Source organism: Erythrolamprus reginae, chromosome 1, assembly GCF_031021105.1.
Source record: "Erythrolamprus reginae isolate rEryReg1 chromosome 1, rEryReg1.hap1, whole genome shotgun sequence".
In the NCBI taxonomy this organism is placed as follows: Eukaryota; Metazoa; Chordata; class Lepidosauria; order Squamata; family Dipsadidae; genus Erythrolamprus; species Erythrolamprus reginae.
The window spans coordinates 151,957,645-151,975,781 of NC_091950.1; the positions used below are offsets into that span (position 1 = coordinate 151,957,645).

The window sequence follows — 18,137 nt, forward strand, 5'->3', positions numbered from 1 at the left end:
GGCACCGGACCAGAATATCTCCGGGACCGCCTTCTGCCGCACGAATCCCAGCGACCAGTTAGGACCCACAGAGTTGGCCTTCTCCGGGTCCCGTCAACTAAACAATGTCGTTTGGCGGGACCCAGGGGAAGAGCCTTCTCTGTGGCGGCCCCGACCCTTTGGAACCAACTCCCCCCAGATATCAGAGTTGCCCCCACCCTCCTTGCCTTTCGTAAGCTCCTTAAAACCCACCTCTGTCGTCAGGCATGGGGGAATTGAAACTTTCCCTCCCCCTAGGCTTATAAAATTTATGCATGGTATGTTAGTATGTATGATTGGTTTCTAAATTGGGGTTTTAAATTAATTTAAATATTAGATTTGTTTGTATTGTATTATTGTTGGTGTTAGCCGCCCCTAGTCTGCGGAGAGGGTCGGCATACAAATCTGATAAATAAATAAATAAATAAATAAATAAATTCTTTTATTTTGAGTCAAAGAATCATAAGGAGCATCTGTGAATAGAAAATTAAAAAAAAAGAAATCCGGTGTCCTATTTATGTTAGTTCACAGGGAGAAAGTACGATAAAATAAGACAGTAGAGTCAAAGCCATTTCAGTATATTCTTCAGGGGGATGATTAAACTGTAACTCTTGAGTCGTATCTGTAATGCTGCTCTTTCATATTTATAACTGTCTCATAAATTTCTAACCAACACATACACACACACACACATCAGGCTTCTGAACACATGAGGCCTAACAGTCTCTACATTCACAATTTGTATACTCACCTTTAAGAGAGGCATTGCAGTCCGACATCGCGCCGTTTTGCTGTTCTTAAGAAAATGGGATTCATCCTGAAATTGGAGAAATGGAAACACAATAAATTTTGAACAGTAGGGAAACTGTTATTTGTTTATTAATAACTAACTAACTAACTAACTTACTAACTAACTAACTTACTAACTAAATAACTAAATAATAAATAAACAAACGGCTTTGGGGCCTGGTTTTGAATAAATAGTTCTGAAGTATTTTATGTGCTGTGTGTTCTGAGCCCAGAAATAGATCAATCTCAATACCTAGCGATATGCTGAATGAAAAACCACACAACGCAAGGTGATTTATTGAAAATGTAAATTATTGATAACAATCACCCAAGTCTGTGTTTTTCAATCAGCAATCGCAGCCAAACACACAAGGATAGTGGAAGAAAAACCCTTCCAAACTATTACTATTCTTTTGTTATCACAAGACCTCATCTTATATGCAGATAACTGCCAGTCCCCTACTATACAAACCTTTCCAAATGAAGGGGTTAATGAGAAATACCAGAAAGGAGGAAATCTAATTAGGAACCAACTGGTTTGCTGTTAAAGGCTCACCAGGTAGATAATAGCCTACCATTTGAGAGCTCCCTTTCAGTAATGAACTCTCTCCCGAGTGCTGTTAGGAGACGGAGCTTCAGGACAAGGAGGAAATTGGAAATGTCTCTGGAAGTGTACTCATCTTGTCTGCATTTCAGCAAGTAAGCAGCCATGCAGAGAAAGGATAATAGACCCCCCTTCAACTCTAAGACGCTTTCTCCAGCTTGATTAGTGATAAGATTATGCTAATAACAATCACCAGCAGAGGGAGGATTGAAGACAGAAATGGCAGAGCAGAACACTCCATGGGGGCTATTTCACAGTGAAATACAAACTCAGAACTCTGCAAGATAGTCAGCACGAACATCACTAAACCATATCTATTTATACAAGAGATGCATGCATTTCCCTAATTAATTACAGGTAGTCCTTGGTTAACAACCATTCACCCAGAGACTGTTTTGATACAGTGTTCCCTCGATTTTCGCGGGTTCGAACTTCGCGAAAAGTCTATACCACAGTTTTTCAAAAATATTAATTAAAAAATACTTCGCAGTTTTTTCCCCTATGCCACGGTTTTTTCTGCCCGATGACGTCATATGTCATCGCCAAACATTCGTCCACCTTTAATAAATATTTTTTCTAATAAACTTTAATAAATAAACATGGTGAGTAATAATCTAAATGGTTGCTAAGGGAATGGGAAATCACAATTTAGGGGTTTAAAGTGTTAAGGGAAGGCTTGTGATATTGTTCATAGCCAAAAATAGTGTATTTACTTCCGCATCTCTACTTCGCGGAAATTCAACTTTCGTGGGCGGTCTCGGAACGCATCCCCCGCGAAAAGTGAGGGAACACTGTATTAGCTGATGCAGGAGAGGGCTGGTTCACAAAGTTGCAGCCGTTGCAGGGTCCCAACAGTCACGTGATCATGATTTGAGCGCTTGGCAACCATCCTGAAATTATGATGGTTACAGCATTCTGCGATCACGTGATCCTTATCTACCGAGTTTTCACTGGTGGCTTCCAACAAGTGAAGACAATGGGGCGGCCAAGAGGAAGTTGCAAATAGTGATTATGTAAAGTTGTGCCTAATAAACCGTACGAGATTAACAACTGCAACGGGGATTGCAGTAACTGTCGCCATAAATTGGCGTGGTCATGTGATGTCACGCTTTATGACCATGTCTCTTAGCAACTGAGTTCCCAATCACAACTACCATTGGGGACTACCTATATTTATTCTGCATTAACATGAAGTTACCAATCAAGGGAAGGCAGTCAGTTTCTAAGAAGTCATAATTTGATCCTGAGATGGAATAAATCCTGTGCACCTCTTGGGAGGATCAGGGCACACTTGTAACATGCAAGGTCAACAATACAAGAACAGAGTTCACCCTTTATCTACAGTTGACTAGAGCACGGGTGTCAAACTTACTATTACGTAATGTATCTCAATGTTTCCCCCCTTCACAGAGCTGGGATGCTCGTGACACATCTGGCCCATGGGCCATTAGTTTGACACCCCTGGACTAGAGATAATTTTTTTGTATTTCTAAAGGTTCAAAAAGAGTTGTTTACAATTATTTTTTCTGCAATAAATTTAAGTCGTTTGTCACAATTGTTTAACTATGTTACCTGAAATGGTTATTACAATTACAAATCTTAGCCTAAAACATTAATGTACCCTATGCAGGTGAGATATCCTATCAGGCTGACAACTGAGACAAATTTTAAATCCAGATTATGCATAGGAAGCAACTGCATGCTATTCCCTTTAGGCTGCTGAAACAGTTTTCCAACCTCTATCGGTAACAACCCACCAAAATTGGGTCACCTCCTGAAGGCTACTTACAACAATCACAACTTGGAAGGTGGACTTGAGTGGCTTCTCAATCTTGCTGAGGAGGTCAAAACTAACAATGTTAATCAGTTTTGTCGACACTTGGTCTTTGCCTGTTGTTATGACTCTGATGGTGTCTGGGCTGAGAGAAGGAAGCCATCTTTGGAAAGCCTAAAGAATTTGTAGATATTGGTAAATATAAAACATTTATAATATTTAATCTTATAAAATAAGATATTGGTTTATGAAAAATTGAAAATGTATATGTCATTGATATATTTTAGGGCATATTGTGTATTGTTATAAAAATGGAGTTTGTGGAGAAAAATAAAAATAATTTTAAAAAGACCAAACCCCCAAACCCAAAATGAAGAATGGAAAAGCCAAGGACAAACAAGAAAACAACAACCTTGAGCTGCTCTTAAAATGTGAAGTAATTTCCCCCTACTTCTCAGACATCTATTTCAAAAACCCAAAATAAAATTATTACCCTTTTCAAATAATTAATGGGGAAAAAAACACCAATAAAGAAACAGCCTTCAAGGATAGCACTTGCCTATGGTTTTCTCAGGCTAGAGGAAAAAAAAACCCACCCTGTTTCAGAATATAGAAGCTAAGCACTGCTGATAAGCAAAACTCTGCAGATAAAGAAATTACCTCAGCCCACGTGTATCTCACAGAAGAAGGAGCCACCACCAGCAAGGGCCACTCTTTTTGATAATAGGCAGCGATGCAGATTGCCTGGATAGTTTTCCCTAAGCCCATGTCATCTGCGAGGAGCAAACGTCCTTCCTTGGAGATAGCAAAACTGTAGGAGATAAAACAAAAAGGCATATAAATCTGTCAGGGCCAACATGTCCAGCAAAGGTTATGCTCTCTCAAAAGGACTGAGGACTTGACTCACTTTACGCCTTCTCTCTGAAATGGCAGAAGGCTCGTCACAACTTTAGGATCCACTCCTACAAGATCTGCTTCCGGGGGATCTGCTGCTTTTGAGAGACATTTCTCAAACTGTGTCACAAAGGCCATTATTACTGCTTTGGGTAGTGGTTTCAGCTGAACATCCGGAAGGCTCTTTACTAGTTCCACTAGAAAGAATATAGACAGAACAGATTGGCTGGATTTATAAAATCTGTATAGTCACCCATCTTAATATCAACTCTGGTCAGCTAACAACCTTTATTTGCTATAATTTATGAACTAAAAATCAGCAGAAAAACTATGCCTGTTCACCTCATTTCCTAGAAAGTGGTGTGTGTGTTTGTGAAGTGTAAGTATATATGTGTAAGTGAATACCCAATTAAGAAAGGATTACAAGCCACCTCAATTTATTTCATGAATAATATTCCTAACTTCAGCAGGGCAACTACAAATAAGGAGGAAAACACAATTCGCCAGAAAACATGATTTGATGTCGAGCTCTAATTCTAGCAATTTACTCTTAAGCAATTAGAATATTGCTGCATTGTCTTAAGCCTTTCAACAAATGAACATTTCTCAGCCTTTTTTGAAAACAGAAACGAAAGTCCTGAAATTTATTTTATTTATTTATTTATTTATTTATTCATTCATTCATTCATTCATTCATTCATTCATTCATTCATTCATTCATTCATTCATTCATTCATTTATTTATTTATTTATTTATTTATTTATTATTTAGATTTGTATGCCGCGCCTCTCCGCAGACTCGGGGCGGCTCACAACAAATGCAGAAATTGAAAAGTAAAAAGTAATTCTGACAATTTACTCAGGAATTCAAATCTGTACTCACTTTGTTCATGGTAAGAGCTTTAGTACTGACAGCAAACTACAGGCTGTTTATTTCTCCAAAGTAGCCAGATTAGACCTCCTACTATCCAGATGAAATCCTTTATTCCAAAAGCACATAAATATATGAAAATATTTATATTTGTAATTGTAGGATACATATGCTAAGCATTAAGTATGCTTCCTTTGCTTTGATCTATACTATAGTAACAAGACAAATAGGTTGTCTCTGCTGAAACAGAGACCCCATAGGGTTTTGCTGTTCAGAAAGCTACACATTAGAATTATATGCTGGCAAACTGCAGCTATTACACTTTTTTTTACTGCTTTGAAAAAGAGGAGGAAATTAGAATGTCTCAGTAGCTGGAGTGATTCATTCAGGAGATGTTTTATTTCTTGTTCCAAATGATCTTTTCTCTTAATACAATGAAGCAATTTAGGTAATAGCTAAATGTGCATAGATGAATATAGAGACCGAAGAGAGAGAGGGAGGGACGGAAAGAGAATGGCTGGATGGATGGATGGATAGAAGAAAGAAAAGAAGGAAGAAAGAAAGAAAGAAAGAAAGAAAGAAAGAAAAAAGAAAGAAAGTAGACAGACAGACACAGACAGATAGATATCCTCATAGTAAAAGGATGAAACATATCCAAGACAATGCACTGAATCAACCAAAATATATCAAACCAATTTCCCTTACTCACATCCCTAGCCGCAAAGAAAACTGCTTGCTTAAATGGTTGCTATTCATGCAGTTCCTTACTTAAATACAGCATTGAAAGCAAAGTGTGCATTGGATTTGAACTAATTCTAAATAATTAAGTAGATAACATTTTCAAGAAAACAAGGAAGAGCCTCAACCATGTGTTGTGTTCTCTTTCACAGCAAAGCCTCAACCATGTGTTGTGTTCCCTTTCACAGCAAAGCAATAGCTGGCTTATTTCTATCAAGTTCAGTAGTTTGACTGCTTTAAAAGACCACCTCTCAAGACTTCTGCAATGGTGTTCTTCCTCTGTCAGCCCACAGAGAAGCAGAAAACTCATTAGCAACTGTGCCAACTTTGGCAGACAACTGCATTGTTTTCAAGTCATGTTTCAAGGTGATGCACAGCCTCGCTTCAAACTGAACTGAAGAGAAGCAGAATAAATTTTGGAAAGCCTTTGGAATAAAATGTAGTCAAAATATCCCCATCAAAGTCTTCCTACACAGGACTTCTATGTTATAAAAAATAGTTTTTAAAAATTAACCTGTCAATCATAGTAATTGCTTCTAGTGCCATCATGTGAAAGCTGTAAGCAATCTTTTTGAGCTAAAAAATGGGAGAATTCCAACAAAATGCATTACTATGTCAGTTATCTCTAGAGACAAATGTTAAGAAGTGTATTTTGTGAGCTGTTTTGTGAGCTGACCAGAGTTATGGTACATAACATGGATGGCTATATACATCTTTTTAATCAATAAAATAAAACAAGTCTTTCCAAAATATGTGGACACTAAGAAGAGAACATTTCTTACTTAGACATAAGTAATCCTCCAGTAAGAAATTCCATTTTCTGATCTTCATATCTGCAAGGATCATAGTAAAGAATATAGGAATGAACAAACATCAGGCTTCAAAGCAGTAAAATGAAACAAAAACCACGAGAAATAACCAGACTTCAAAACCAGTATCACAAATGTAAACTTAAAACTAGGCTTTTCGTTTGGTTTTAATTAATTCTAGTAGCTTTGTAAGTATCAGAAGCAAAGACAAAATTGTTCTGACCTAGGCTTTTCCCAAACCATAAAGCAGACTCCTTGCCCTGATAAAAACTCTTTTATTTAATGTAGTGAATTTCTCTCCAGCAAAGTCTTTCCTCTCTCACAGTCTTTCAAGATAGTTCACAATTACCAACCTTTATCAGCCTTGGAGAGTGACCAGGCCGATATTTTTCAGACTTTCATTGGCAAGAATGCAGAAACGAACTAATTATCTCCTGCAACTTCCCTCCCCTCTTGCTCCTCTTTTAGTCCCTATGGGAGGGACCATTTATCGTCCACCTGTGGCCTCACTCCCAAGTCGACCCTTGTTCCTCAACTGTTCTCTTTGCCTGGCAACTCTACACATTCACACACTGGGAACAGGCTCCAGCTGTTTGTATGCCTCACTGATGTCTGACTCCAAAGTTTTTCCTCTCCCAGTCTTTCTAGGTAGTTCACAATTACTGACCCCATCTCTGCTTCCAACGCAGAACACTCGTCAGAGCCTTCCCTAGACTCCAGGACTGGCCCATGTTCCTCCCCAACCTCATCACTGTCTGAATCTGCTAACTCTGCTGACTGTTGGCAGGCCACAACATAAATCAAGATATAGCAACCATCGCTAGGCTGCTCAAACTCAGGTAATAGCTATCTCAATCACCATAAATCCTGGAATTCACTTGCTTGAACACTCCTATGATGTTGGCAGCATAGCCGATATCTACTTCAAAGCGAGAATAGGAAATCAAGACACAGCTTCCTTTGAGGGTTGCTGATGGTTTCTGCCAGCCGGTACATGTCTTCAAGAGGGATCTCAGCTGAGACTTTTGACTAGCAGACGATGATTCTCCACTCCCAGTCATTTTCTCCATTCCTTCCAGGGAAGTCAATGAGATGGCGGGAAATTGCTCTACTCTTTCCACTGGGGATAGAATGCAGATTTCAAAGAAGAGAAAAAGAAAGATGAAACAGAAAATCAGAATAAAACTATCAACTCAAAGAAACACGAGAGGGTGTCAAATGCATAAGAAAAACAGAACTGGTCTGAGATCACTCTTGGTGCCCACCACTGCCCACTAAGAGACTAAGAAAATATATCAATTACTCCCATCTGAATTCAGCATTCATTGTTTTATAGTTTGGCTAGCACTTAAAAAAGCAAAATTTTACAACTAGTTAAAACTTTCCAATATCGCGGAGCTGCCTCTTTGAAATATTAAGCTATAACCCCTGATTGTTTTTTTAAAAAAATAAATCTAGTAAATTTTCAACTGGTTAAATGGAACAGTTGAAGTCCCTATCCATTTTTCAAAACTATGGTTCTGTTTCTTTGAAATATGGTTCAGTTTCTTTGAACGTAACTTCTTTACAGAAAAAAGTATTGGTATGTATCCTTGAATAAATGGATAAATCTAAACTATTTCCACCACTTGTATTAATCATCTCAGAGGCTTTCCAAAACCACATTTCTCTGCTAAACTCTTCCAAATTTAGAGGACCGCAAAACAGAATTCCAACTTACTGAGATGGCCATAGTCTTCAAGACTGAAATTCCACATCTTTGTTTCTGGATCTGAAATAAAATTAAGTTTAAAAAAATATTTGAAGTCAGGAATATTCTATTATACTTAGAAAGGCTTAAAACATACCAAGATCAGTTTGGTGTACTGGTCAGGGTATCGGGTGAGACATTGGAAGACTGCACGTTCTTGTCCCACCTTAGACATGAAACCACATGAAATCCCTGGGTGACTTTAGGCCAGTCACTCCCTCTGTGTCATAGGAAGTAGGCAAGGGCAAACCACTCCCAAAATCTTGGCGTAAGAAATTCTTGTATCAAGATAGTCTGCAATACTGCATTCTAATCCAGTAAGGGCCCACAAAAGCCTTCTCTGGATCCCGTCCGCCAAACAATGTTGGTTGGGGGGACCTCAAGGAAGAGCCTTCGCTGTGGCAGCTCTGACCCTTTGGAACCAACTGCCTCCAGAATTCCGCACTCCACACTACCAGTCTTCCAGAAAGCCATTAAGACCTGGCTTTTCCTAGAATTAGGCTGATTGCAAGAATGTATGGTTTTTTATGTTATTACTGACTTTTATTATTAGATTTTAACTGTTTTTGTTGTTGTTGTATTTATTCCTATTGTTAGCTGCTCAGAGTCTGTTTGGAGTGAGTGGCTCCATATATAAAATAATCACTGAGCCTCCACGGTCAAAATCAAGGTAAAAACTTGATTTTGTTTTTTTCTAAAAAGGCAAAACATAGAAATAAAGCTATTTCTGCATAATGTACAATATTTACCCCAATCTCAATTGGAAAAGCACAGCAAACTGAACAATAAGAGCTACACTTACCATATTTTTTGCTTGGCAAGCTTCTGAATATCTCAATGAGCTCTGCGTTGTACCCAATCTCAACTCTGAATCGACCTTCTGAATGGTTTATACATTTTCCTTTGAGAATTCTGTGGTTTTTCTCTACAGACATTTCAGGCACATTGCCTGGAACCCTAGAAACAGTACAAGTTTGTTCTCTGCCCCCTTTTACAGGAGCCAAAAGGGGTTTTGTACCATAAAATTGCAATGCATTAGTCCCTTCCTTCTTGGCACAGTCTAGATTTTTGGTGCCTGCCTGCATTGGACAATCCCTTGCAGTGGTTCCACTTGCATCCAGCCATGTTGCCTGTTTAAGGAGGCTCTGCTTGCCAACAGATTTGTTCTGAGTCCGTACATCCTTAACAGGGTGTAAGTTCACATTAGCAGCCAAGATAGTATGATGCTGTTCTCCAATACTCTGCCCTGCTGCACCACACGTAGGTGATTGCAATGCATCAGAATTACATTGGATTAGCTGACCTTGTCTGAAAGAACTCTCAGGAGAACGGCAATGAGAATTACTCAGAGAGCTTTGCACTGCTGATGAAGGCTTCTTAGTGCTATCCAACTGTCTGTATACATTTGGGCGAGACTCCACTGAATCATCTTTTTGTTGGCTTCCATACGAAACAGTTGCTCGCTGATTTGAGCTACACTGATCAGAACAGATCTGAGGGCTTCTCTGCGTCACGTGGCTGCCAGGCCCCTGGAGGTGCTGGTTACCAAGGATGATGTGATAGCTTTGCCTCTTCAAAGGCTGCTGCAGGTTTCCTTGACAGCTATCAGGATTCTGCATGTCAGAGTGCTTCACGGCAACACCACCCTGCTGAGCTGCCAGTCGCTCTGCTCTCTTTGCCAAAGCCTTTTGCCGGTTCTCCTCAATCTTCTTTTTCTGCTCTTCAGTAAGCCCTGGCAACATTTTTGTGGGTCGTGCTCCCCAAAGGTCGCTAGAACTGGAGATGAAACTACAGTAAAAATCAGTTCTTTTAACAAATTAGAGAAACCTTAATTAATCATGTGTTTATAACATCTATTAAGTGATTCATCGCACAAGAAGATAAAACCAACATTTTTGAAACAAATAATAATAATAATAATAATAATAATAATAATAATAATAATAATTTATTAGATTTGTATGCCGCCCCTCTCCGAAGACTCGGGGCGGCTCACAACAGTAATAAGAAACAGTGTAACTATGGGACAAATCTAATAATAAAAAATATATAAAAACCCCAACAATTAAAAACCATACAGCACATACATACCAAACATGAAATATAAAAAGCCTGGGGGAGATGTCTTAGTTCCCCCATGCCTGGCGATACAGGTGGGTCTTGAGTAACTTGCGAAAGACAAGGAGGGTGGGGGCCGTTCTAATCTCCGGGGGGAGTTGGTTCCAGAGGGCCGGGGCCGCCACAGAGAAGGCTTTTCCCTTGGGGCCCGCCAAATGACATTGTTTGGTCGACGGGACCCAGAGAAGGCCAACTCTATGGGACCTTATCGGCCGCTGGGATTCGTGTGGTAGAAAGCAGTTCCGGAGGTATTCTAGTCCAATGCCATGTAGGGCTTTAAAGGTCATTACCAACACTCTGAATTGTGACCGGAAACTGATCGGCAGCCAGTGCAGACCACAGTGTTGTAGAAACGTAGCACACTTCATTAAATAGATAAGATATATGGGCAATGCAGCTAAGACAAATCTCCTTTTTAGTAGAAAACAGGGAAAATACTTCTTCTGAGCTAGTGCTTGACACATTTATTTTTCATTTATTTATTTATTCATTCATTCATTCTTGAAAAAATGTATGAAATGGAAAAAGAAAAATATATTTAAACTATAAAATAGATGCAAACAAATAATCAGAGGGGATAGTACTTTATTTTAATTGAATCAAACTTTTTTTTTCTTTTTACCACCCTGTAATCTCTTAATTTGAGGTAGATTTGGGATGATTTAATGAAGCTGAACATTTACTGACCGGATGCCCTTCCTGATGTCTATGTGGAGTTCATAACAGAAATGTTCTCTCTGCACTCTGAGAAACATCTGCTGCTACCTAGGATTGAACTCTCAGCCTTCCAAATGGGAAGAGGGCATCTACACCACTTAGGCCACCACATCAATCACAACTGAATTCAGCAAAAAAAAACATTAAAATTGCAATTGTATAATTTATGACAGGCATTTCAGAGACTCTAGGATATTTTAAGTCTCTCCCTCTACAGACTGAGGAAGGCCCCAATTCTAGAAATGAAATGTCAGTCCCGCTAGCTAGACCAGATCACAAAATGTACCCTGCATGAAAGCTAAGATTAAATGTATTAAAACTGGCTATAATACCAAATCTTGTATGTCAGATTGTGCTGTACTTTTCCCCACTTCTCATACTCCAATGAACCACCACTGCTGATAACAAGAGGAAACTATTCATCAAATAAGATAAGACAGGATATATATAATGCTCCTTACAATTACAATTAAGATAGATAACTCTAGGTAAATTTGGCTAAAAGCCAAAAAAATTTCATAGGTGAAATTAAGAAAAAACCTGATGCCAAATTCAAAGGAGGCAAGAATCAAGTTTGATTTCTGACATTTTGGCATATAAGAAATTAGCTACAACTGACCTAACATATTTTGTTAAGAATTTCAACTGTGTTTCAAAAATTGAACATTTATAGCAGTGGTTCTCAACCTTTCTAAGGCCGCGACTCCTTAATGCAGTTCCTCATGTTGTGGTGACCCCCAACCATAAGTCTAGCCCCAATTCTCCCAACAGAGCTTTGAGCTGATTGGCAGGAAGGTCAGAAAGATGCCCCCACTGTAAACGTCTGATTGGTTGAATTGTAAAAATATGTTCCAAGATGCCAGAATAGAAGCTTCCTAATAGCAGGAGAAATTTGTCTTTTCCCAGGGTCTCAGGCGACCCCCGTGAAATGGTCATTCGACCCCCAAAGGGATCCCGACTCCCAAGTTGAGAACCACTGATTTATAGGAATATTGGCAACCCAGGTCAGAAAGCACTAAAGTATTTGTGAATGTTAAAATGTACCTTATGACAGTCTTAAAATGCTGGCAAAAGCTAGCAGTTCTTCAGTTGATTTAAAGTGATCTGAGTAAGGCTCAGCCTTTCTTGGAATAGTGCATCTTTATTTCCTCCAGTGTTACCCTGTAAGCCAACAGAAGAAATTTTGAAACAATTCAAGAGTTATAATACCAACAAGCCAAGAAATTTAGTCTTTCAAGCCACTTTTAACTTGTCAATGCAATTTGCTTGGTTTTCGCTTTGGTGAACCAGCCACTGTGGCATTATGGGTTGCGCACAAATCATAGTTTGTTCTGCAAAACTTAATTCAAGAACCACTACTCAGCTCAATATGCAAGTATAATATGCAAGTATAATACCACTACTTAGCTCAATATGCAAGTATAATACCCTATAAAAGCCTTTTATTTTCAGGGTTACATCCATCGCAGCGCACTGCTTCATGAAAAAGTTCAATGCAATTGTTCCCAAGAAGACAGCTTATTACCCTCCTGACCATCAAAGCGAAGGCAAAACAATTTAAAACTCTAAAAGTCAACTTTTAAGGATTTACTCGGGACTTTACTTGGGTTCCGGTGGCTTTGTCTAAAGACACCGATTCTCCCCACCCGTCCACCTTTTTAAAGCAATTAGGCAGCACCAATCTGCTGCTTCCCACCTGCGAGAAGAAGCTGCGCTTCCCGAAAAACATCCAGCAACTCTTCATACTTCCATCTCCAAGAACCACCTCCGGACCGAAGCTTTTCAAGCCTCTACTAGCCGTTGACTACAATTCCCAACAGAACTCAGTCAGAAATCGCCAACCCCTTCGTGGCGACGTCCATTAATGAAAGCGTCACGGGGAAAAATACCTCAATGCATCATGGGAAATGAAGTTTGGTTTCAGCTCTGGCGCTACGGTGAGCCACGTCCTGGTAAAGTTTATGGACCCAGTATGGAGAGGGAAAGGTATCGTTATACTACTTAGAGAAATATTGAAAATTCAAAAATATTCACAAACTTTTAAGCATTATGGTTGATCTTCTTGAAATAACCTAGTCACCCAAAATTGACACATAATTAGTATTCCTCACCAGTTTCGAGAGCTTTTCTTTCTATAGTTGGCTCCACTTTATAATCTTATATTTTAAATGTTGGGCAGAGAAACTGCCCAAAGTGAATGTGGCTTCCCCCCCTGATTTTGCTCGTTGGAAACCAACTGAGATGGTCTCAAATCACTATTGCATGACTACAGAATGCTACAACCATATATGCAAGCCAGTATCCAAGCACCCAAATCCCAACCACAGATGTCGTGTGATGGTTATAATTTTGAGAGCAAGTCGCAAATCACTTTTTTGCAGCTATTGCAACTTTAAACCACCATGAAATAAGAGGACAACATATATACCTTTTTAAAAATTAGCATTCAGCTAAAATTTTTTTAATGGTTCAAAAAAGTCCACAGGAATGGTCCCAAACCCCCCCCCTTATTTATTTATTTATTTATTTATATTTATATTTATTTACTTACTTACTTATATTTATACTTATACGACCTCCATTCCAATAGGACTCAGTATACAAGTAATGGGGTTAGGAATGGGGTTACTTTGAGCTGATAGGGAGGGGAAATCATTAGAGGACTGGTTGTATAACCACATTTACTTACTTTACAAGTCCCTGTTCCTGTGGTTTCTTTTATCATGAGGGATCAAATCAGCCACAATTGATTGGGTTCATGCAACAGCCTAAACCTGTGATGATGAACCTATGGCATACATGCCACAGTTAACACATGGAGCCATATCTGAGGGCACACGAGGTGTTACCCTATGTCAGCTCCAGTGCTCATGTACACGCTGGCCAGCTTATTTTTGGCATTTCGGAGGGCATTGGGAGGCCGTTTTTGCCCTCCCCAGGCTTCAAGAGGCTTTCCTGAAGCTTGGAGAGGGCGAAAAATTGCTCAATGGCCCAACCACTGGGCCTGCTTTTCTCCATCCATGGGTTCCAGAGGCCTTCCTGAACAAGGTTGTTTGCACATGGGAGTGGGAGGTTATTGCATTATGGATGCAATGCGATACCCTCCATGTGCACGCCCTAACGTGTGCCCTTTCGGCACCTGAGCAAAAAAGGGTTCACCATCATTGGCCTAAGCCTAAATCAGAACGATAAGGATAAAAGCCAAAAAACATAATTATGGCTGAACAGAATGTGTGAATTCAACCTATTTAGGAAAAGATTATGCTCCCCTGTCAGCTGCTGCCACATCCTTGAACTGCCAAAAATTAAACCAAAGTCTCTATGCGTGCACCCACACATATACTTTCTGAATTCATGTTCCATTCATTATTATTATTATTATTTATTAGATTTGTATGCCGTCCCTCTCCAGAGACTCGGAGCGGCTTACAACAACAATACATAGTACAAATGTAATGGTTAAAAAACAGTTTAAAACCCTTATTATAAAAAACAGTCATGCATCCCAAACAAACCATACATAAAATGAAACGGCCCAGGGGAATCAATTTCCCTATGCCTGTCGGCAGAAGTGGGTTTTTAGGAGTTTGCGAAAGGCAAGCAGGATGGGGGCAGTTCTGATCTCCGGAGGGAGTTGGTTCCAGAGGGTCGGGGCCGCCACGGAGAAGGCTCTTCCCCTGGGCCCCGCCAGACAACATTGTTTCATTGATGGGACCCGAAAAAGGCCAACTCTATGGGACCTAATCAGTCGCTGGGATTTGTGCGGCAGAAGGCGGTCCTGGAGATATTCTGGTCCAATGCCATGAAGGGCTCATGCAATGTATCCAATAGCATTTACACATACAGTACTGTATTTCTATAATCCTGCTACAGAAACCAGAGTTACGCCATACTTTTTGGTAAAATGAACCACTATCTGCTGTTCTTCTGCACATAGGAGAGTTTTCAGTAATGAGTTTGCAATTAACATATCTTCCCTATGTGCTTCAAAGCAGGTTTTTGCTTTTGTGTGCGAAATAGAGTCTTGCTAACCAGGTCGGACCCCCACTTTTGAATAGGGATTAGTTAGGTGCTGTCACCTGCTGGGTCCATCTAAGATCTTTGCTAAGATCTCACTAAGATTTTGCTAAGCTATCTCTGTTTTGCCGTCCCTGACATTCCTTGCTACTAGCCAGCAAGATCAATGTTGCCTACAGCAGATAAAACTCTCAGTGGGAGCAGAGTGCACAGTCCAAATCTTTCAACTCACTGCTTTTGGTCTGATATGCTCAGCTTAATTATCATACTCAGGATTTTCCTTAAGAGCATCCTTATCCAATGAAAACCCTGAAAGTCTTGCTGTGACACAACACGAGCCCGAATCCTGATGGGGCTCTTGATGATCAGAAGGCTTCAGAGGAGTAACTAATGATGACATGCCAGGGGGATGTAGCTGAGAACAAAACAATCAAGGTTACCTCTCTCCCATTAAGGGAAACTTAAGTGGAACAGAAGCCAGGCGACCTGAAAGAAATCTTTGTGGTATATCAAATGGAGGACTCAAGAAACAGAATTTTTTAAGAGAGTTCATCTCACGGTCAGACCTTGGAACATCAAACTAGGCCAAGTTTAGTTTGGCAATAGGTTCATCTCTTTCAGAGGGCTGATTTTAAATAATAGCCATCTAGAGCAGCGGTCACCAACTGGTGGTTCACGAGAAAATTTGGGTGTTCTGCAGAAAAATTATTTGCATTTTTTAAACGTTGCACTAAATTGGGGGTCCTCAAATTACGGCCCCTGGGATGGATACGTGCAATGAACATTTGTGCTGTTGCTGCAGGGAGTCTCCCCCTTTGGGGTCTTTTTGTGTGGGTTGGAAGGAGGAACAAATTTGGAGTCTGCTTCAGCCTCCTGGTGCGGGAATTTGAGCGAAGGCTGAGGGAAGTGGGGCTGGTGGCGAAGAGCCAGAGAACCTTGTTCCTGTGGGACTGCATCATCATCATCATCATCATCATTATTATTATTATTATTATTATTATTATTTATTAGATTTGTATGCCGCCCCTCTCCGAAGACTCGGGGCGGCTCACAACAACAGAACAATACAAATCCAATACAAATCCAATAGTTAAAAACAATTTAAAACCCTTAATACAAAAAACAATCATACGTCTCATACAAACCATACGTAAAGCGGCCTAGAACTGGCTGATCATCTCAGCCCGCTGAGCCTCCAGACACTGGTACTTGACCTTACACCCCCACAGGTCTTCCGTCTGCTTGAAAAGCCTATGCTCATAGACTTCGGTGAGGTGCTTCTGAGTCTCCTTCTCAGTCAGATCCAATTTGAACTGTTTTGTCAACTCTTTCTTGTGGTAGCTGCTTAGCTCCAACAACTGCTTCCTGTTGGGGCCCTTCCTGTTGGGGCATATAAATCCAATAAATGTAATCTAATCTAAGGCCACCCCGAGTCCTCAGAGAAGGGTGGCATACAAGTCTAATTAATAATAATAATAATAATAATAATAATAATAATAATAATAATAACAATAACAACAACAGTAGTAGTAATAATAATAATAATAATAATAATAATAATAATAATAATAATAATAATAATAATAATAATAATGAGCCTGGGCAGGGACCCAAGGAGTTGCTGGGAGGAGAGTGGCAAGCAGAGGCTGGTGAAATGTCACTCAATGTGACATAGAGTTGGCTATGCCCAACCAGTCACATGACCACCTAGCCACACCCACCCAGCATATTAGCGGTCCGCAGGATTTTAAATTATGAATTTAGTGGTCCCTGAGGTCCAAAAGGTTGGTGACCCCGATCTCGAGGGATCAGTACATAAAGAACTATGAGTTTTCATTAGAGTTGAACAATCCTCCAAGGTTCAGTTCATTTAAGTACCTAAGCCAGGGTGTCAAACTGGCAATCCAAAGGCAGGATGCATCAATCGCAGGCCATTCCAGCTTCACGAATAAGAAGAAGAACATCGCAAAATATCATGTGACAGCAATGTGACACCCCGGATTTGACACCTGTGATATAAGTTATAACCCACAAATTATATTATGGTTCAGTATAATGTGTTCAGATGAACATATTAAACCCATTTGAATAATAGAGTGTCTATTACTTGATGCCGCTCTTTAACTAACGCCTGTGGTTTTCATCCCTTGGACTGAGAGAAAATGCTTATTTAGGAAAGTGTCCACGAAGGGGATGTAAATCTTTACATCCAGCCTAAGATTTATGGAGCTCTAGAGCTTTACATAATATTGAGGGGAATGGAGGGAGAATTTGCTAGGCAGAATCTGGTCGTATTTTCTCCCAACCAATAAGGAAGGCAGTTGTTAGAACAATAATATTAGAAGCAGCTCATGAATATCTCCTCCTTTTTTTGTTGCCCTTTCAAGTTGATCACTCCTCAAATTAGCCTATCTAGAACATTTACATTTAAAAGAGTTCATCTAATTAAAGTCAGTGGGATGAAAGGAACTTCATTCCAAGCTGTTAGTTCTACAACAGTGAAGCAAGCCGCATTAGCACAATTGAAAGAGCGACCCTCAGCAGGGGGCAGCACTTTGCTGATTTTGGTTGATCTGGGAACTAAGCAGGCTTAACTCCTGTTTAATACTTGGAGGGGGATACCTGAAAATTCCACAATTGTGATCAGGAATTTTTTAAAAAAAACCCTCCTAAAGGTAGCAATTGCAAACCCATAATGCAGTGAAGTAGAATACATAGACGCAGTCTCCGGGATTCTACACCATTTGAAAGCATTGTTTAGCACTGTTGTTTGTTACTATGAATTAGCTACTATAGAAATTGATGTGTCAAACGGAAGGTAATACGCATACTTTCCCAAATATAGAAAATCAAATCACATAGCTTAATAAACTAGATAAAAGGACTTATTGACAGGTCACTTGATCACAAAAATCAACAGTGTGGTTGACAAATAGATCTTCTACGTAATGAATTAGTCTAAGTACACAGAGAAAGATAGTTAGGAAATCGAATAAGAATAAATTATTGTAAATATATGAAATGTAATCTTTCTTACA

General features: G+C 39.7%; 1 protein-coding gene across 3 annotated transcripts in view; it reads right to left on the bottom strand.

Moving 5' to 3' along the window:
• SMARCAL1 (SNF2 related chromatin remodeling annealing helicase 1) overlaps window positions 1–18,137 on the bottom strand; it is a 70,517-nt gene that overhangs the window by 31,711 nt on the left and 20,669 nt on the right. Inside the window, exons 1-10 of one of the 3 annotated variants that reach the window (XM_070729801.1) lie at window positions 12,779–12,921; window positions 12,127–12,243; window positions 9,050–10,023; window positions 8,218–8,268; window positions 7,357–7,617; window positions 6,471–6,521; window positions 4,093–4,276; window positions 3,846–3,996; window positions 3,201–3,359; window positions 770–835 (exon numbers count right to left, since the gene is read on the bottom strand). In XM_070729801.1, coding sequence (XP_070585902.1) covers window positions 770–835; window positions 3,201–3,359; window positions 3,846–3,996; window positions 4,093–4,276; window positions 6,471–6,521; window positions 7,357–7,617; window positions 8,218–8,268; window positions 9,050–9,989 — 1,863 coding nt within the window. In that variant the 5' untranslated portion in view covers window positions 9,990–10,023; window positions 12,127–12,243; window positions 12,779–12,921. Of the gene's footprint in view, window positions 1–769; window positions 836–3,200; window positions 3,360–3,845; window positions 3,997–4,092; window positions 4,277–6,470; window positions 6,522–7,356; window positions 7,618–8,217; window positions 8,269–9,049; window positions 10,024–12,126; window positions 12,244–12,685; window positions 12,748–12,778; window positions 12,922–18,137 lie in introns of those variants that run through there. The other 2 variants (XM_070729818.1, XM_070729810.1) reach the window with 2 other exon arrangements.